The sequence below is a fragment of the Pteropus medius genome, unplaced genomic scaffold (genome assembly GCF_902729225.1).
Source record: "Pteropus medius unplaced genomic scaffold, Ma_sr-lr_union100, whole genome shotgun sequence".
NCBI classification, from domain to species: Eukaryota; Metazoa; Chordata; class Mammalia; order Chiroptera; family Pteropodidae; genus Pteropus; species Pteropus medius.
Genome location: NW_024348628.1, coordinates 99712 through 115926, shown reverse-complemented (window position 1 = coordinate 115926; position 16215 = coordinate 99712). Strand labels below are relative to the sequence as shown.

General features: G+C 50.8%; 2 gene segments (V, D, J or C); both read right to left on the bottom strand.

The window, feature by feature from the left end:
* Positions 1-4201: 4201 nt before the first annotated feature.
* The window catches only part of LOC120616805 (immunoglobulin heavy variable 3-23-like), an 81194-nt gene continuing 69180 nt past the window's right edge, over positions 4202-16215 (bottom strand). The window contains 2 exon segments of the V gene segment in view: positions 4202-4219; positions 5339-5649. Of these exon segments, the coding sequence occupies positions 4202-4219; positions 5339-5649 (329 nt within the window).
* LOC120616815 (immunoglobulin heavy variable 1-46-like) lies at positions 11016-11501 on the bottom strand. The segment is given in 2 exon segments: positions 11016-11332; positions 11415-11501. Coding segments are annotated over 2 exon segments (363 nt in total).

Below are 16215 nucleotides of genomic sequence, written 5' to 3'. Positions count from 1 at the left end.
ACGCTGCGTTGGAACCGGGCTGGGCAAAGATGCTCGAACGGTGCTGAGCTGCGTGTTAGAAGAAGCCTCCATGCTGTGGACGGGTCTTTAGAGGAGGATCTGGGGGGAGCTCAGAGAGGAAGACCGGAGCCGGGGAGCAGCCTCAGTCTTCGTGGAGGAAATCTCAGCCGTCCTGAGCAGACGCAGAAATGTGGGTGACGACGGCCATCGTGACGGGTGCTCAGAAGGTGCCGGAACCTTCTTAGTGGAACCTGGAGGGAGGCGGTTCTTGTTATGGACGGTGGGGAACTTGTGTGACGTGTTTCTCCTGCTGTTCTGTGGAAGGTACAATGAGGAGAAGGGAATCGGACGCTCGGCTGAAGCTCTTTCTACGACAAGGGAGGCAGGTCAGGCTCCGCCCACTGACTGCTCGTGGTGAAGGACAACAGAGATGACTCTAAACTGTCCGAAGGCCGTACGTTTGATCCTTTACATCCTCCACGATAACAAGCACGACCGTGTTTCCTGACACAAACTCCAAGCACAGTGCATTGGTCCTAAGGAACCCGTCACCTCCACGGAGATGTGGGCCCCATAGGACAGGTCCAGCTGCTGCTCCTCTAATCCCATCACCTGGCTAGTGCTGGCAGCACACACCTGTGAACCTCTCCAGCTGGGACTGGGAACAGAGGGGACACTGGGGAGGGCCATTGCTGAGGGACTTAGACGTCCTCGAAGTGATAATTTGGAGGGATGACGTGCTGGACCCTCCTCCCACTGCAGGACGACTTGGGGACGTCACCCGCCAGCTCTCCCTCTGCCTGCTCTCAGGGTCGGACAGCTTCTGTAACCCCACAAGTGTAGGTGTTTTCCTAAAGACATGCAGTGGGATTTTTAAGCAAAATTAATCCCCCCCAACAGTTTTTTTTTTTGCTGGAATCTTTAGAGTTCTCTGTATATAGTATCATGTCATTGGCAAATCATGAGTTTTCTTTCTTTCTTTCCAATTCAAATACATTTTATTTCCCTTTCCTGTCATGTTGCTGTGGCTGAGATTTCCAATACAATATTGATGAGCAGCGGTGAAAGTGGACATCCTTGTCTTGTTCCTGATCTTAAAGAAAAGGCTTTTGGCCTTTCTCCATTGAGTGTGATGTTAGCTGTTGAGTTGTCACGTATGGTCTTAGTATGTTGAGGTACGTTTCGTCTATTCCCACTATGCTGAGAGGTTTTATCATAAATGGAGGCTGGATTTTGACAAATGCTTTCTCTGCATCTATTGATATGATCATATGCTTTTTATCTTTTGATTTGCTAATGCGAAGTGTCACATTAATTCATTGGCAGATTGTGTACCAACCTTGCATCCCAGGAATAAGTCCAACTTGATCATGGGTTAAAGGCTTAAAAAAGTACAAATGAGTAGTCGGTAGATGGACGTGGGGGTGGGGAGCACAGCATAGGGAATGCAGTTAGCCATGATGTAGCAGCTCGGTGGCGAGCCAGAGGAGAGAAATGGCACTAAGGAAGATCGTTTTATAAATGGCATAAATGTCTAACAAATGGGCCGTATACTTGAAAATAATTAAAAACCATTTTTTAAATGTAATCCATCCATAAAACTGCTTTTCGTAAGGCCTTGACCACAACCCCTTCTGTAAATGTCTTTGGTGACATGAACCTGCTTCTACTGAAAAACACAGAGTGCTGCAGACAACGGTCAGTTTCTTGTGGAAACACGGCCGGGCTCCACTGTCCATTTCTTCAGTCACCATTAATCCAGTTGTTGCTGTCAAGGTATTGTCCAGGGTTTGTTATAATGTGTCAGCCATGTTCTCTAACTCAGGAATTTATCCTAAATAACCTGATGTGGGCTGAACCAAACACACACGAATGGCATGGATTCCCGTGATGGACAGCAGCTTCAGGGATTCCAGAGACTTTAGACTGGCCGTCCTTGTGGCTTCCCCAAAATCCTGTGTCATGCCCAGTGCGTCCCCTCCATTGATGGCACCCAGATCACACAGCACATCCGAGGGTCCCATCTGCAGGTCCTCCCCAAAGCACCCCTGCAGGTGGTGACTCCGGGATAGTTGGAGCTGCACCAGGTGCATCCTCCATAGCATCTAACGTTTACCAGACAACTTGTCCACTTGGCTATGGATAGTCCTTTGTCTTCCCAATATGTCCACACTGAGGATGACAGGGCTGTGCAGTGCAGTGAGGAGGGGGAAAGTCCCACCTGCCTCTCCTAATGTGTCTGAAGCTGCCAGCCTGAGCTCCAGGTACAGCTCCTGAGTCGTGAGAGTTAGAGTGCAGACACCATTACCTCTATTTTTATGGACCAAAATATGTAAGTGAAATATAAGTAGAACATTGTAACGGAAAGTAAGTGGATTAAGTAAAAGAACACTTTTACTTTTGCTTATCATGGAAGAAGCTCCAAAACCAGTCCGGGGGAGAAACCAATGAGTTGGAGAACTCAGGTTTATTTCCCGTGGTCCCAGAGGACATAACGCTCTGAAGACCTGGGCCCTGAGTTAAGTTGCAACATTCCTTCTATACAAGCCTTTTACATGAGCTGATTGCTTGAATTGAGCTCAGACAGTTACAAAGCAGCTGGAATTGTTATGGTTGCAAGTGGTAACATTGGTAGAAGGGCGGGAGCTGCTAAGGGCTACCGATGGTTACAAATTGTTACAGGAAGCGGGAGCTGCTGGAGGACAAACAGTTCCATTTGCCCAGCAAAGAGCAAGTAGGGCAAAGTGCAAGTGAGCTCTGCAGTGAGCTCGTGCACCTGCGAGCATATTTACAGAAGCAGACACAGAGCTATTGGCCTTTTGTAGAAAATTCCTCTACTTTTCCTCTTCAAGATGACAGGTGTGGCTACAGGAGGAAGCATAGAAAGGGATCGGGGGAAATAGAGTTTATCACACTCACGGGTCCTAGAGACGGGTGGTTATGATGCCACCAGGGTCTCATGGAAGACACCAGAGTGTTCAGGAAGCAGCAGACAGGGCGTCAGAGGGGACCTTAGGACCTGGAATTTACTGGGTTTTTCTTAGGGAAGGAAGAGCAGGGTGGGCAATCAGCTTAGGACTGATTATTTTATTGGCCTTGAAGCTGGAGGGGCTTCTCCAGTTGCCTGGCACCCGGGCCAGGAATACTGAAGGCAGAGGATATTGCATCCTGGGGGGTGTGGGCAGAAAGAGGTGGTGTCCCCTGGTGGGGAGCCGCGGGTCTTCGGGCCGCGGAGGCTTGGTTGCAGGACTGGGTGTTTTGCCTGCCGCAGACATTGCGGAGCCCTACTTCCTACTTCCTACTTCCTACTTCCTACTTCCTTTAACTTTCATCACTTCCTCCCCCTAAGCACACACCCCTTAGGCTGTCAATAACCCTCACCCCATCCTCTTAGACCCAATGGGCGTGTGGCACCACCTACTCGGACCATCCAAGAGCCAATGCGCTTGTCTTCCGCCAGCTAGCCCCGCCTCCCTTTGTTAGCCCTGTATAAATATCCCCGCTGAAAAATAAAGTTTGAGGCTTGATCAGAATACTGTCTTGCCTCTGTCTCTTTGTGTCTCCTGTCTCGCCTTCATCCTCCATAGGTTCCTCCTTGTCTCGCGTTGTTTTGTCCCGCCGGCCGGGGCATCCCCTTGTGGGTTTCTTTGCATGTGAAAGGCATGTGCCAAGCCAGGCCCTGTGCTGACTCTAAGGATTGGGTTCCCATGAGCAGAAGTCTGTCCACATCCAGAAAGGGTTATAAAGATGTTAAAACATCGTAATGTCGAGAAGCTAATAAAATACATAAACACACAATTCAGACGATGACCTTATGCTTTCTCTACAGCAGCACCTTGTCATAGTCTGTCCCCATTTCATACGGGAAAAGAGTTGTGTCCTTCGTCCTCCACTGTGAACCATGGGGACAGACCTGGGACACACAGTCGTCCCTCAGGATCTCCTCGATTGACCTTGACCACATCATGTGTGAGAACCCGCTTCCTCCCTAACTCTGGGTTCATCTCCCCCACTGCGTTTCAGCTCAGGCTGAAGCTTTGATGTGGGGACAGGGGGCTGTACCCTCAGTGCTGAATGGGGATTCCTATAGACTACTGGTCTAGAGTGTGAATATTTCTTCCCTCTACACGATTCTGTTCTGTTATATAAAGAAGATTCATCTGTCTTTATCAAAGACACAATGTGGGTGCACTAGAGAGGCTCACTTCTCTATGTAAACCTAAAGAGGTGAATGGCCAACACGGTAGAGCGATCAACCCTTGTTTGTTTGGATTGTGGTGCTGGGCCACCCCATGAGGCCTGGACGGAGAAATGCTCTTCTGGGTAAAGAGGGGGCCACTTCTGTGGGAAGCTCAAAGTGCTCTTTCCTCTACAGACCAGGAACCAGAGAGAAGTCCAAACACACAGGGTCCCTCACCTGAACCCTCATCACTCTAGTCACAGCACCTGTAGCTACCTTCTTACTGGGACCATTCCTGGATATGGGGACGATTTAGGCAAAGACTGTGATGTAGTCTGAAGGCACAACAGCAGAGCGACTGTGCAATGCCAGGGCCCAGTGCAGAATCATAGGAGGGGACGCATGTCAAAAATTAAGAATGAAGTGACAGCGAGGGCTCAGCGTGCACTTCTGAGTAATGCACGATTCCTGTTCTGTGTCTCCTCGCTCAATGGCTGGACAACAACTCCGGCATCTCCATCCTGATTCTGCACAAGAAAGCGTCTTTTCACTCTGTTTATAAACGGGGCTCATGCCACCAGAGATCATGCTTCAGGACTGTGGAATGATGGTGCCCTGTGGTCCATCCCCCACGGGGAACCCGTTCTGAGTGATGGGCCCGTGTGGGGACAGCATGTGCCTGTGGGGGCAGAGAGCCTGAGGTCAGCACACAGGAGTCTGCACTGTGCCGGGTCTCTCTTTGTGCAGGTATTTTCCAGCCACAGAGAAGAAGACAGCCCTCAGGATGGTCCCTCTGCTGAGACATGAAAACAGACACATAGAAAACTGGTGAAGGAAGGTCCCCAGTCACCAGTGATATGTCGTCCACAGACAGAAAAGGTGCATTTTCATTTTATTCCTGTGAGAACAGGAGAAGTTAGAGCCATGTCGAAAAAGTCAGGGTTGTCCCCGTGGGCAGCTGAGAACTTTGAGAGGAAATCGCTGCTTCCAACAGGACGCACCTTCCCACCTTCCTGTGCACCTGCTGCTGGGCTGGTCTGTGTGTGCTGTGCTTTGTGTGACCTGAGAGCCCCCTTGTGACCTGATCGGCCCCTGCAGCTCCCCCTCCTGTCTCCCTCAGGGAGGTTTGTGTCTGGGCTCACACTGAGGTCCCCTCACTGTGTCTCTCGCACAGTAATACAGGGCCGTGTCCTCAGCCTTTAGGCTGCTCATTTTCAGATACAGCATGTTCTTGGCGTTGTCTCTGGAGATGGTGAATCGGCCCTTCACGGAGGCAGCGTAGTATGTGCTGCTGCCACCATTACTAATGTATGAGACCCACTCCAGCCCCTTCCCCGGAGCCTGGCGGACCCAGCTCATGTAGTAGCTACTGAAGGTGAATCCAGAGGCTGCACAAGAGAGTCGCAGAGACCCCCCGGGCCGCACCACGTCTCCCCCAGACTCCACCAGCTGCACCTCACACTGGACACCTGTGAACACAGACACGTCAGGGTCAGGAAAATGTCACACGTCCGTGTTCCTCACTCACACCCACTCACGTACTCAGTGTCCCTTGTTCCCCATCAGTCACCTCGTAAAACAGCGACGAGGAAAACCCAGCTGAGCCCAAACGCCATGGTGCGTCGTGCGTGTTCAGACCTGATCCTGGAATGGGGACTCCTGGGAATCGCGGGGCTGGGCTCCTGTCCCAGAGCTGCAGGCTCGGGGCTGGGCTGGCTTTTATCAGCAGAGGGGCCCTATTTGCATGTGCTCTGACTGTTTAAAGAGCTCTGGGATTGGGGACCCACAGAGAGGGCAGCGACCCAGAGCAGACGTGGCTGTGTTAAGGCATGTGGTGGCAATGAGAACATTTGGTGAAATATGACGTTTACTGTGACATGTGTTACTTAAACACTTAGCACCATTGTCTCATTTCATTTTACTCATGTACTTAAGTCATGTGACGTGATATCATTTACCTGCATCACAGGTGAATAAGGCCATACATGACCACGGAGATCTTGCTGGTATTGAGAGCTCATATGTATAACAGTGAACTCATGTGTATGGCCCTGCATGCTCCGCACTGCACCCCACTGCTCCCCTGGGCCACCTCCAGGACAGAGGGGACGTGCCCAGTGCGGTGCAGTTCTCCGTCCTGCATGAGCGCATGTGGGATTTGCTGCCTTCTAGTGCTAACGGAGAGCACGTGCGAGAACCAGGGTCACAGGTGTGTTGCAGTCGTCGGGCCCATCTGAGAGTCACTCTCTGTGCCTCTAACTTTCTCTGTCCACTGATAATTGCGCGTGTACGGTAGTCGTCTTGCTGTGGTAGAGCTCTGTCAGCCACAGCCACACCAGGATGACGTGTACAGTTGGAATCGCACGCACATACATGATGTCCATGTTACATCCTCAGCATCGTAATTGGAAATGCAGCGTGTGGTGTGACGCGGGCCTGCAAGGGTCAGTGCTGAGTCTCCTTCCGATGAGTGCGTCTCTGCCGTGTGAGTCTGCGCACCTGCTGAGGGGTTTGGTGTGACCTTTGTCCCTGGGCTCTACGAGGAAAGCCAATGCTCAGCCTGTAGAAGGAGAGACCTGAGAAAATGTTATTCTTCTTATGACACGCAGCCACAGTGACAAGCAAGCTGCACTAAGTGCTAATCAGTAAATTCTCTTCAACATATTAGCTATGTGACATCATAGATGCTGCACCCCGAGGGCTGGGTACTCAGGTGCCCCAGAAAAATATGAGATCATAATCTGTCTGCCCTTGTGATAGGTGTCCAGAGGGCACAGCCCTAGAAAGAACAAAAGTTCAACTAGAAACAGTTAATTATTCAAAACTCCAGTGTCTTAAATGTCTGGAGCACTTCCCCGGTGAGGGCACAAAAGGCCGTGTGTGAACCAGGAAGCGAGACCTCAAGATGCTGAGTCTATGATTGTCTTTACCGTGGATTCTCTCCCCCAGGACTGTGTGAAGTTAATTCCAGTTGTCTCTCTCAGCCGCTTCATCTCTGTTACTTTTTTATAGCAGATCACATGGACTATAATTCGGTAAAGAGAAACGGGGTGCTGCTGTAAGAGATACGTAAAAATGAAACACTGCTTTGGAACCGGGCTGGGCAAAGATTCTGGAAGGGTGTTGAGATGCGTGTTAGAAGAAGCCTCCATGCTGTGGACGGGTCTTTAGAGGAGGATATGGGGGGAGCTCAGAGAGGAACACGTGAGCCGGGGAGCAGCCTCAGTCTTCGTGGAGGAAACCTCAGACGTCCTGAGCACATGCAGAAATGTGGGTGACGACGGCCATCGTGACGGGTGCTCAGATGGAGCCGGAACCTTCTTAGTGGATCCTGGAGGGACACGGAACTTGTTATGGACGGTGGGGAACTTGTGTGACGTGTTTCTCCTGCTGTTCTGTGGAAGGTAGAATGAGGAGAAGGGAATCGGACGCTCAGCTGAGGCTCTTTCTACGCCTAGGGAGGCAGGTCAGGCTCCGCCCCCTGATGGCTCGTGGTGAAGGACAGCAGAGACGGGGCTAAACTATTCGCATCATGTACGTTTGATCCTTTACATCCGCCACGATAATAACCACAACCACATTTTCTGACAAAAAAACAGCACAGTGCATTGGTCCTAAGGAAGTTGTCACCTCCACATAGAGGGCGCCCCATGGGACAGTCCAAGCTGCTGCTCCCCGATTCTGATCACCTGGCTAGTGCTGGGAACACACACCTGAGAGCCTCTCCAGCCTGGAATTGGAACAGCAGGGACACTGGGGAGGCCCACTACTGGGTGACGTGGACGCCCCTGGAGTGAAACTTTGGAGGGACGACGTGCTGGACCCTCCTCCCACGGCAGAGCGACTCGGGAACGTCACCATCAGCTCTCCCTCTGCCTGCTCTCGGGGTCAGACTTGCACTGGGGCCTGACACGTCTGCAGCCTCCCTGAGCCCTCAGCATTTTCTCTACAAGTGTAGATGTTTCATGATGAAAAGCAATAGAATGTTTACGCAAAAATAATCCAGCCCTCAACTCACTTTTTATAAAGCCTTGACTAACAACTCTTCTGTAAATGTCATTGATATTATAAAATTGTTTCTACTGAAAAAGATAAAATCCTCCAGGCAATGGTCAGTTCCTTGCAGAAACACCGCTGGTTTATCATCTGCATTTCTTCAATCAACACTAATCAACTTGTTGCTGTCAACGTATTCTCCAGTGTTAATTAGAATCGGTCATCCATGTTGTCTAAGTCAGGCATTCATCCTAAATAACCTGCTCGGGGCTGATTCAAAGGGAGCAGAAGTGGATGGATCCACGGTGGACGGCAGCTCTGCTCTTCTGAGGCTGACAGCCTGGCCCTCCCGGTGACTGTGCCCATGGACCTTGGACCTGGCTAGGCTCTCCACACAACGGGTCCTTCCCAGAGCTCACAGCGCACTGAGGGTCCCATCTGGAGGTGTCCGCCAGAGCACAGGAGAAAGAGGTGACACGCAGACAGTGTCAGCAGCACCAGGTCAGCTCTACATCACACTCCATCTTCACCGCACGAGCTTGTAGCTTTGGCCATGTATAGTCATTTGCCTTTCAAATGTGTCCACACAGAGGACAACAGGGGACGGTTGTGCGATGATGAGGGCGAAAGCCCCATTAGCCTTTTCCATGTGCCTGGAGGTGACACCCGTAAGCTCAAGGTAAGACCCTGAGTCATGAATGTTAGATCACATGACAGATACTCTATTTTAAGGGAATAAAGTATATAAAGAGGAAAGCAAAAAAAAAAAAAACACTAATAAAAAAGAGAATGGATTGAAGGAGTAGAACACGGGATTCGTGCAGAGACGTATTGACGGTTTTAGGAGCACGAGGGTCAGTTTTGAAATCTAATGGATTTTGTCCATCCTGACACTGGCCCCTTGTCCACCGTGGCTGTGACATGATCCACGTACATTGATCAGGGATTCAGCAGGGTCTCTGGTCTACGTCAGATTGCTAATTTTTCAGGCAAATATTTTAAGCTTTCTTAGGATTCTGTTCCTGGTGACAAGGGGTAGAGTCATTTCTGCCTCTGTAAGTGAAACCCTATGGTTTGTGCAAGTGAGAAATATGTCCTTCCTTACCAATAAAAAACTCAAAAGAACGTGAACATTTTATATACAGAAATGTTGGAGGTGAGCATGCACCCGAATCCTCACTGACAGCTGAGTTAGAGATTACACTTGGGACATAGGACAGGATGCTCTTCGGTATTTTGGGCTTCAGGTCATGCTTTAATGAGTCAGCTTTGGGGATGTTGGGATGTGCTTAGTGGAACTGGCCTGTGGGATGGATGTGAGTATTCGGAGGGCTGTTTCACTCACTCTCTGCTCGGAAGCTGTGACTGTTCCAGGGAAAAGGCACGTTGTCATTCCAGGACCATTAGACGTCTTGTGGTAAATGGCTTCCTGTTTTATCTGAGACACTCCTAATACAGCCACAAGTGTTCATGCCAGAGCGAGGCAGAGGAGATTAGACTCTAGAGGAGAAAGCAATGTCACCAGTGATGTGAGTTGACTTCCTCCAGGCTGTGGGGCTGGAGAACGGGGCATGAGTCAGGATGTAAGGAAAGCGGCTCTTGAACCAGGAAAGACACAGAAGCAGACCGCTGTCTGAGTTTGCTCAGGCTGCAGTAAGAGAACAAAACCTTCTGAGTAATTTAATATTAACAACCATTCCCTTCTCAAGGTTCAGGAGGTGGGAATCCAGGATCGAGGTGACAGCATGTTCACCATTGGGAAGGATCCTCTTCCTGGGTCATATCTGGTTTGCTCTTGCTGTGTCCTCAGGTGGAGGAAGTGACATGCATGGTCTCTGCGGCCTGATTTAGTCAGGTGCTAATCCACTTCATGAGAACCCTGGCCTTGTCATCCAGCGCCTTCCAAACACCCGACCCCCTAACACGGTCTTTTGTGGGGATAAAATTTCAATATCTAATGTTGAGGAGCACACGTGTTCAAATCCAGACCCCCTATACCTCTGAGCATCTGTGGTCCTGCCAGAACCTTGAAGTCTGTCCAGGGAGACTGACTTTTTGCTCTGACCTCCAGACTGTGAACGTCAGTGTGTGTAGACTGTACTCTGAGTGTGTGATAATGTGATTCAGCAGGGACAGGGAACTCACAAGGCTGGACGTGGGTCCCACATCATCAAGGTCTCCCCACGGTGCTCCCCATGCGTGAGCACAGTAGTCCTGCCCCAGGGACAGGGACACAGGAGGCTGTTGTCGGAGGAGGAGCCTCTTCAGGAGCTCAGCCCTGCAGGAGAGAACTGAGGGGGACTGTGCTAGAACCTGGCTCACCCGTCACCATGACTTTGCTACTAGGAGTCAGGATCGTCCTCCCAGAAGGTCATGGGCCTGGTGCTGGATGTCAGACTGGGCAGTAGGAGTTCACCCTTTAGTCTTTATACTTACCTAGGTTGAAGCATCATCCCCTATTCAGAAACAGGGGAACGTGGGAGGAATAGCTGGGGGATCTGCAGTCCCAACCCTGAATCTGACACCAACAGGTAATCCCAGACGATGCCTGAACTAACTCCCTCATCCAGAGACCAGGGAGGTGCAACTGTGCCCTCTGCAGAAGCAATGACAAATGATAAGGACCTGTCAGGAAATGCTGACCCTGCATCTTCCTGCAGGACACCTGGACTCGTGACACCTTTCCCTGAATGACAGATTAGCATCTGAGATCTTCTTCTCCATCTCTGGTACCTGACTCTGTATGAGAACTTCAGGGGAATAATTGTTCCCTTCCTTCCTCAGCCCCACACAGCTGCCCTCTCCCTCAGGGTTTCTGTCACTCTCAGGATGTGGGTCGTCACACTGTGTGTCTCGCACAGTAATATGTGGCCGTGTCCTCAGGCCTCAGACTGCTCAGCTCCATGTAGGCTGTGCTGCTGGACTTGTCTGCGGTGATGGTGACTCTACCCTTGAACTTCTGTGCGTAGTCTGTGCCACCATTATTAGGGTTAACCCGTCCCATCCACTCAAGCCCTTGTCCTGGTGCCTGTCGCACCCAGAGCATATAGTAGTCGGTGAAGGTGTATCCGGAAGCCTTGCAGGAGACCTTCACGGAGGTCCCAGGCTTCCTCACCTCGGCCCCAGACTGCACCAGCTGGACCTGGCTGTGGACACCTGTGGAGAGGAGACAGCAGTGGGTGCAGAGCCCTGACTGGACCTGGTGCCCTCGTCAGCCCAGGACTGGGGATCCCCTTACGTGTGGCCACTGCCACCAGGAGGAGGACGCTCCAGCTCCAGTCCATGCTGAGGGTGGTGCTGTCAGGGCCTCTGTGGGGGAAGGCGTGATGGTGGGTGCTGTGAGGACACAGACAGGTCCCTACTTAACCTGATGGATCTCAGCTCATTTGCATATTCATGAGGCAGAGTATTCATAGCTGAAGAGTTGGTCCGACCTGAGAGATGTCGATAACATGGAAACCGTGGTCAATGAGCACATGAAGTCCCAGGTACAAATGCTTGTCATGCATATGTGCCCCTGTCAGGGGCCTGATCTCTTTGCAGACAGAACTTTTCCCTCTGAGGATCGAGTCTGACAGGACGTCTCCTCACTGTGCATGCTCCTTGAGTGACACGGGGAGACTGGATCTACCTGGGCTCTGATGTCACACCTCATATTCCTGGGTCAGGGTGTCTCTTAAATGTCACACCTAGTAAAACACACCCTGCCACCAGCTCCTCACAATTCAGATGTCTAGAAGCTTCAGACCTCCCCTTGGTGTGTGGTTCTCATTGCCTTCTCGAGATTGGCAAATGGTCCTGCGGAAGAGAACATCGATTTCTGCTTCTGCAGTCTCTGTCTAACTGGAAATTTAGACAATTTGTGGAAAGAGGAAGCCCCAGGCCCACAGAGGAATCCCTTCCCCCACTCAGTCTGCACCTACTCTGGGTGCACAATCCTTGCGTCCTGAGTCCTGAGCGCCCCCTGCAGCCCAGCCCCACATGCTCCAGGGTAGGGTCCTGTCTGAGCTCAGAGGGCATGACCTCACAGTGTCTCTGCCCTGACTTCAGGATGCTCCCTCAGGGACACCATATGCTTTTGGATTCACCTCTTGATGTAGTGAATTGGCCTAGCTCGCTCCTAATTCCGGTGCAGGGAGATCCTAGGCAAGGGCTTTGTGAACCTCCAGGGAGCCCCTGCCCTGGGGCTGCCAGAGGCCTGACACAGTCAGCTCTTCCCTGAATTTAGAAGGTCTCGAGGGTTTGAGGGAGATTCTCTATCCTTTAGGTCCCTCTGTTTGAAGGTTACATCTTAAAATACATGCAGATACAGAACATCTGACTTGAAACAAAGTCTACTTTTATTATTCAGTACATTAGACACACACAGCAGAGGTTCCCTCAGAGGTTGTATTCGTGCTGTTACTAGATGTAGGGATCGATCTCACCAAGTGTAAGTGGCCCCTGGACTGACATCACTGGACATGAAATCACTGAACATCTGGGCAATGTCAAGTCTCTCCCAGGAAATTAGAATTCAGAACGAACTACAGCCAAGGGACCTGTTAGACCTCCGGTGATGCCCCATTATTAAGGGCATCTGTGCCACTGGGTGGACCCAGCAGATGCAACTGCAAACCCACACCAGGGACTGTCACTCCTGAAACACGAGCCAACCCATGAGAGCTCTGTCCCAGGGGGAGCTGAGAGCAGGCAGGAGAAGATGCAGGAGTCCTGGATTCCAAGATGCACTGTACACGCGGTCCACTATCATGTCTGAGAGGCACTGGTCTCTGCGTGAGGACGTCTCGTAAGCACTGCTGTCAGGAGCCTGTGCCTGTGCCGACATAACCAGGAAGGTGTTGAACATCCTTCTGGTCAGTGAACCCACTCACAGTTAACCCTGGGATCTTTGCTATGTGTGAACTGTATGCCCACCATTCCTATGGTGAAACCCAGCACACAATGGACTGTATGGGAGAAGGGTTCTCAGGAAGCATTGGGGTTAAATGAGACTGTAGGGTGAGTCCTCATCCACTGGACCTGGTGGCCTTCTGAGAAGAGGGGACAAAAGAGACTTATCTCTCACTTTCTCCAGCATGTGAGATTGCACCTAGACGTCAGGTGTCCATCTGTCAGGAAGGATTCTCACCAGGTATTGATGTATCTGGACCCTGTAATTTGATTTCCTGACTCCATCATGTGAGAAAATAAATTTCTGTCATTTAAGCTGCCAGTCTTTGGCCTTTACGATGGCAGCACATGAGACAGACTGTGGCACTGAGAATGGGTGCTGCTGGAACAAGTATCGAAAAGGTGCACATGGACGTGGAAGCAGGTGATGGGTAGGAGGTGGGAGACTTTTAAGTGCCTGCTAGAAAATTCCAAGCTTGCTATGAGGGGTGTTACAGGTGATTGTGTGGAGAGCTCAGAGAGAGGATGGGAGAGCCGTGGAGGAAGCTCCCGCACTGAGAGAACACGCACACAGTCACGAGGACACGGTGGTTGGAGTGTCAACATTGGGAGCCGTTTTGGTGAAGTGTCAATGGAAATGAGAATAGGTCACGCGTTTTGGAGGAAATATGACCTTGTCACGAAGTTTCAAAGAATGTGGGTGGCCAGGTTTAGGGCGAAGTCTAAGGTAGAGCTGTGAGCAGTGCAAGTGTGTATTTAGCTCGGGGATTACTAAGCTAAAGGCGGGTTGGTTGGTTCCTTCTTTGTAACGTTTCCAGTAAAACGTGGTAGGACAGTGATGGATCAAAGACAGCAGTATGAATCAAATGCCTCTCAGAATGTGGAGTTGTGAAAAATGGCCAGTCGTCCATAAGCCAAAATTGTGGACTACGTTCTGATGAGGGCAGGAAAAGTGTTGCTAAAAACATTACATAAAAAAAAAAATCTAAGTCCTGGCCTGAGGGTCTGATCGGCCGTCTCAGCGTCAGCCAGTAAGGGTTGATTCCAGCAGAAGCCACTTTGAAATGAAGGGGAGCAGAAGGTGGGGTGGAATGACGGGTGATGTCAGACTTCATGGATTTTACTAAACAGGATCATAACCGACACGGTGCTGAAGATGCAGTATGTTGAAGAAAAGGGCAGAATGACCTTGGAGGAGACTCAGAGGTGATCAGGGAGGATTCTCTGGTCAAGACGTGGGCCATCACCTCAGTGTAACGGGTGACACGGCCTCCAATCAAAGCCTTTGGATTGACCAGCACCTGTCAGTGCCTGGGGGTGTGACTGACGCCCAGCAGAGCCACGGAGAGACTGTCGTAGAGTCCAGATGGAGGTTCCCACCCTTTGGCGGCCCCTCCATCGTATTTAGGAAGCACATAAGTCATCAGGTTTTATAGGTTCACAGTTGGAGAGAAAGTTAGACTCAGTCTGAATCGTATGTCAAGTCCCACTAATAACTAATGAGATGATATTTAGATGAGACTTTAGACTTTAGAGTTGGTGCTGTAACTAGTACTATATTTGGGACAGTTGGGTTAGATTTAATGTATTTAGCATGAGAGAAAGCCATGAATTTTGGGGTCCACTGGTGGAATATTATGAACTGAGTTCGGTTATTCAAAATTCATGCCTTGGAGTCTGAATTCGCAGTGATGGTGTTTAAATAGGGCATTGAGGAGGCTTGAAAACTAAGTGAGGTCATAGTGTGGTGGTCCCGCCCCACTACGACTGGAGTTGTAAAAACAATATCATGTGAGAAGTGACCAGCATATCCAGCGTGTTCCCTGACCCCTGGCTCACCATGGCCACAATGAGGTGTTTAGCTTGATGCTCAGTATACGTTGGTGCATCAAGATATTTTCTTTCAACAGGTTTCTGAGTTCTTAGTGGTGCCCCTGGGTCAGCAGGCTGCTGTGCCCTGACCTCACACAGACTTGTCCTTCAAAAGTGTCTGTGTGACCTTGAATCTCAAGTGTGCTTGACATGTAGGGTAAGAACATTACTTTAGACTCCCTGATATAACCTGTGTGGGTGTCCATAAATGGAAAGATGTGTTAGAGGGACGATCGGAGATGAAGTGGGGACAGGTGAATGCCACGTATGTACATAATCCCTTCTCTGTGACAGGCTGGGCTGAGGCTGGGAGGATGAGCTGTGCTCCAGCCCCATGGAGCTCAAGGTGTAGGGCAGACTTAGTGAAATTAGGACAGTAGATGGTACCTGGTCGTGTTGGGTGATTTTCCAAATCCACCCGAGAAAGTGAAGTCCTGGAGGGTCCTGTTTTGCAGGCAGGACAGAAACGGCATTGTGTAGAGTCCTGGGGGCTGATCCTACCCCTGTGGCCATGTGTCCTGTCTGAAGGGAGGGCTCATGTGGGGACAGCGTGTGCCTGTGGGGGCAGAGAGCCTGAGCTCAGCACACAGGAGTCTGCACTGTGCTGGGTCTCTCTCTGTGCAGGTATTTTCCAGCCGTGGGGAAGAAGACAGCCCTCAGGATGGTCCCTCTGCTGAGACATGAAAACAGACACATAGAAAACTGGTGAAGGAAGGTCCCCAGCCTCCAGTGATATGTCGTCTACAGACAGACAAGGTGTGTTTTCATTTTTTTCTTGTGAGAATAGGAGAAGTTAGAGCCATGTCGAAACAGTCAGGGTTGTCCCCGTGGGCAGCTGGGAACTTTGAGAGGAAATCCCTGCTCTCAACAGGAAGCCCCTTCCCACCTCCCTCTGCACCTGCTGCTGGGCTGGTCTGTGCGTTCTGTGCTTTGTGTGACCTGAGCGCCCCCTTGTGACCTGATCGGCCCCTGCAGCTCCCCCTCTTGTCTCCCTCAGCGAGGTTTGTGACTGGGATCACACTGAAGTCTCCTCACTGTGTCTCTCGCACAGTAATACAGGGCCGTGTCCTCAGCCTTCAGGCTGCTCATTTGCAGATACAGCGTGTTCTTGGCGTTGTCTCTGGAGATGGTGAATCGGCCCTTCACGGAGGCAGCGTAGTATATGTAACTGCTGCCATCACCACTAATGGATGAGACCCACTCCAGCCCCTTCCCCGGAGCCTGGCGGACCCAGTACATCCAGTAGCTACTGAAGGTGAATCCAGAGGCCACAC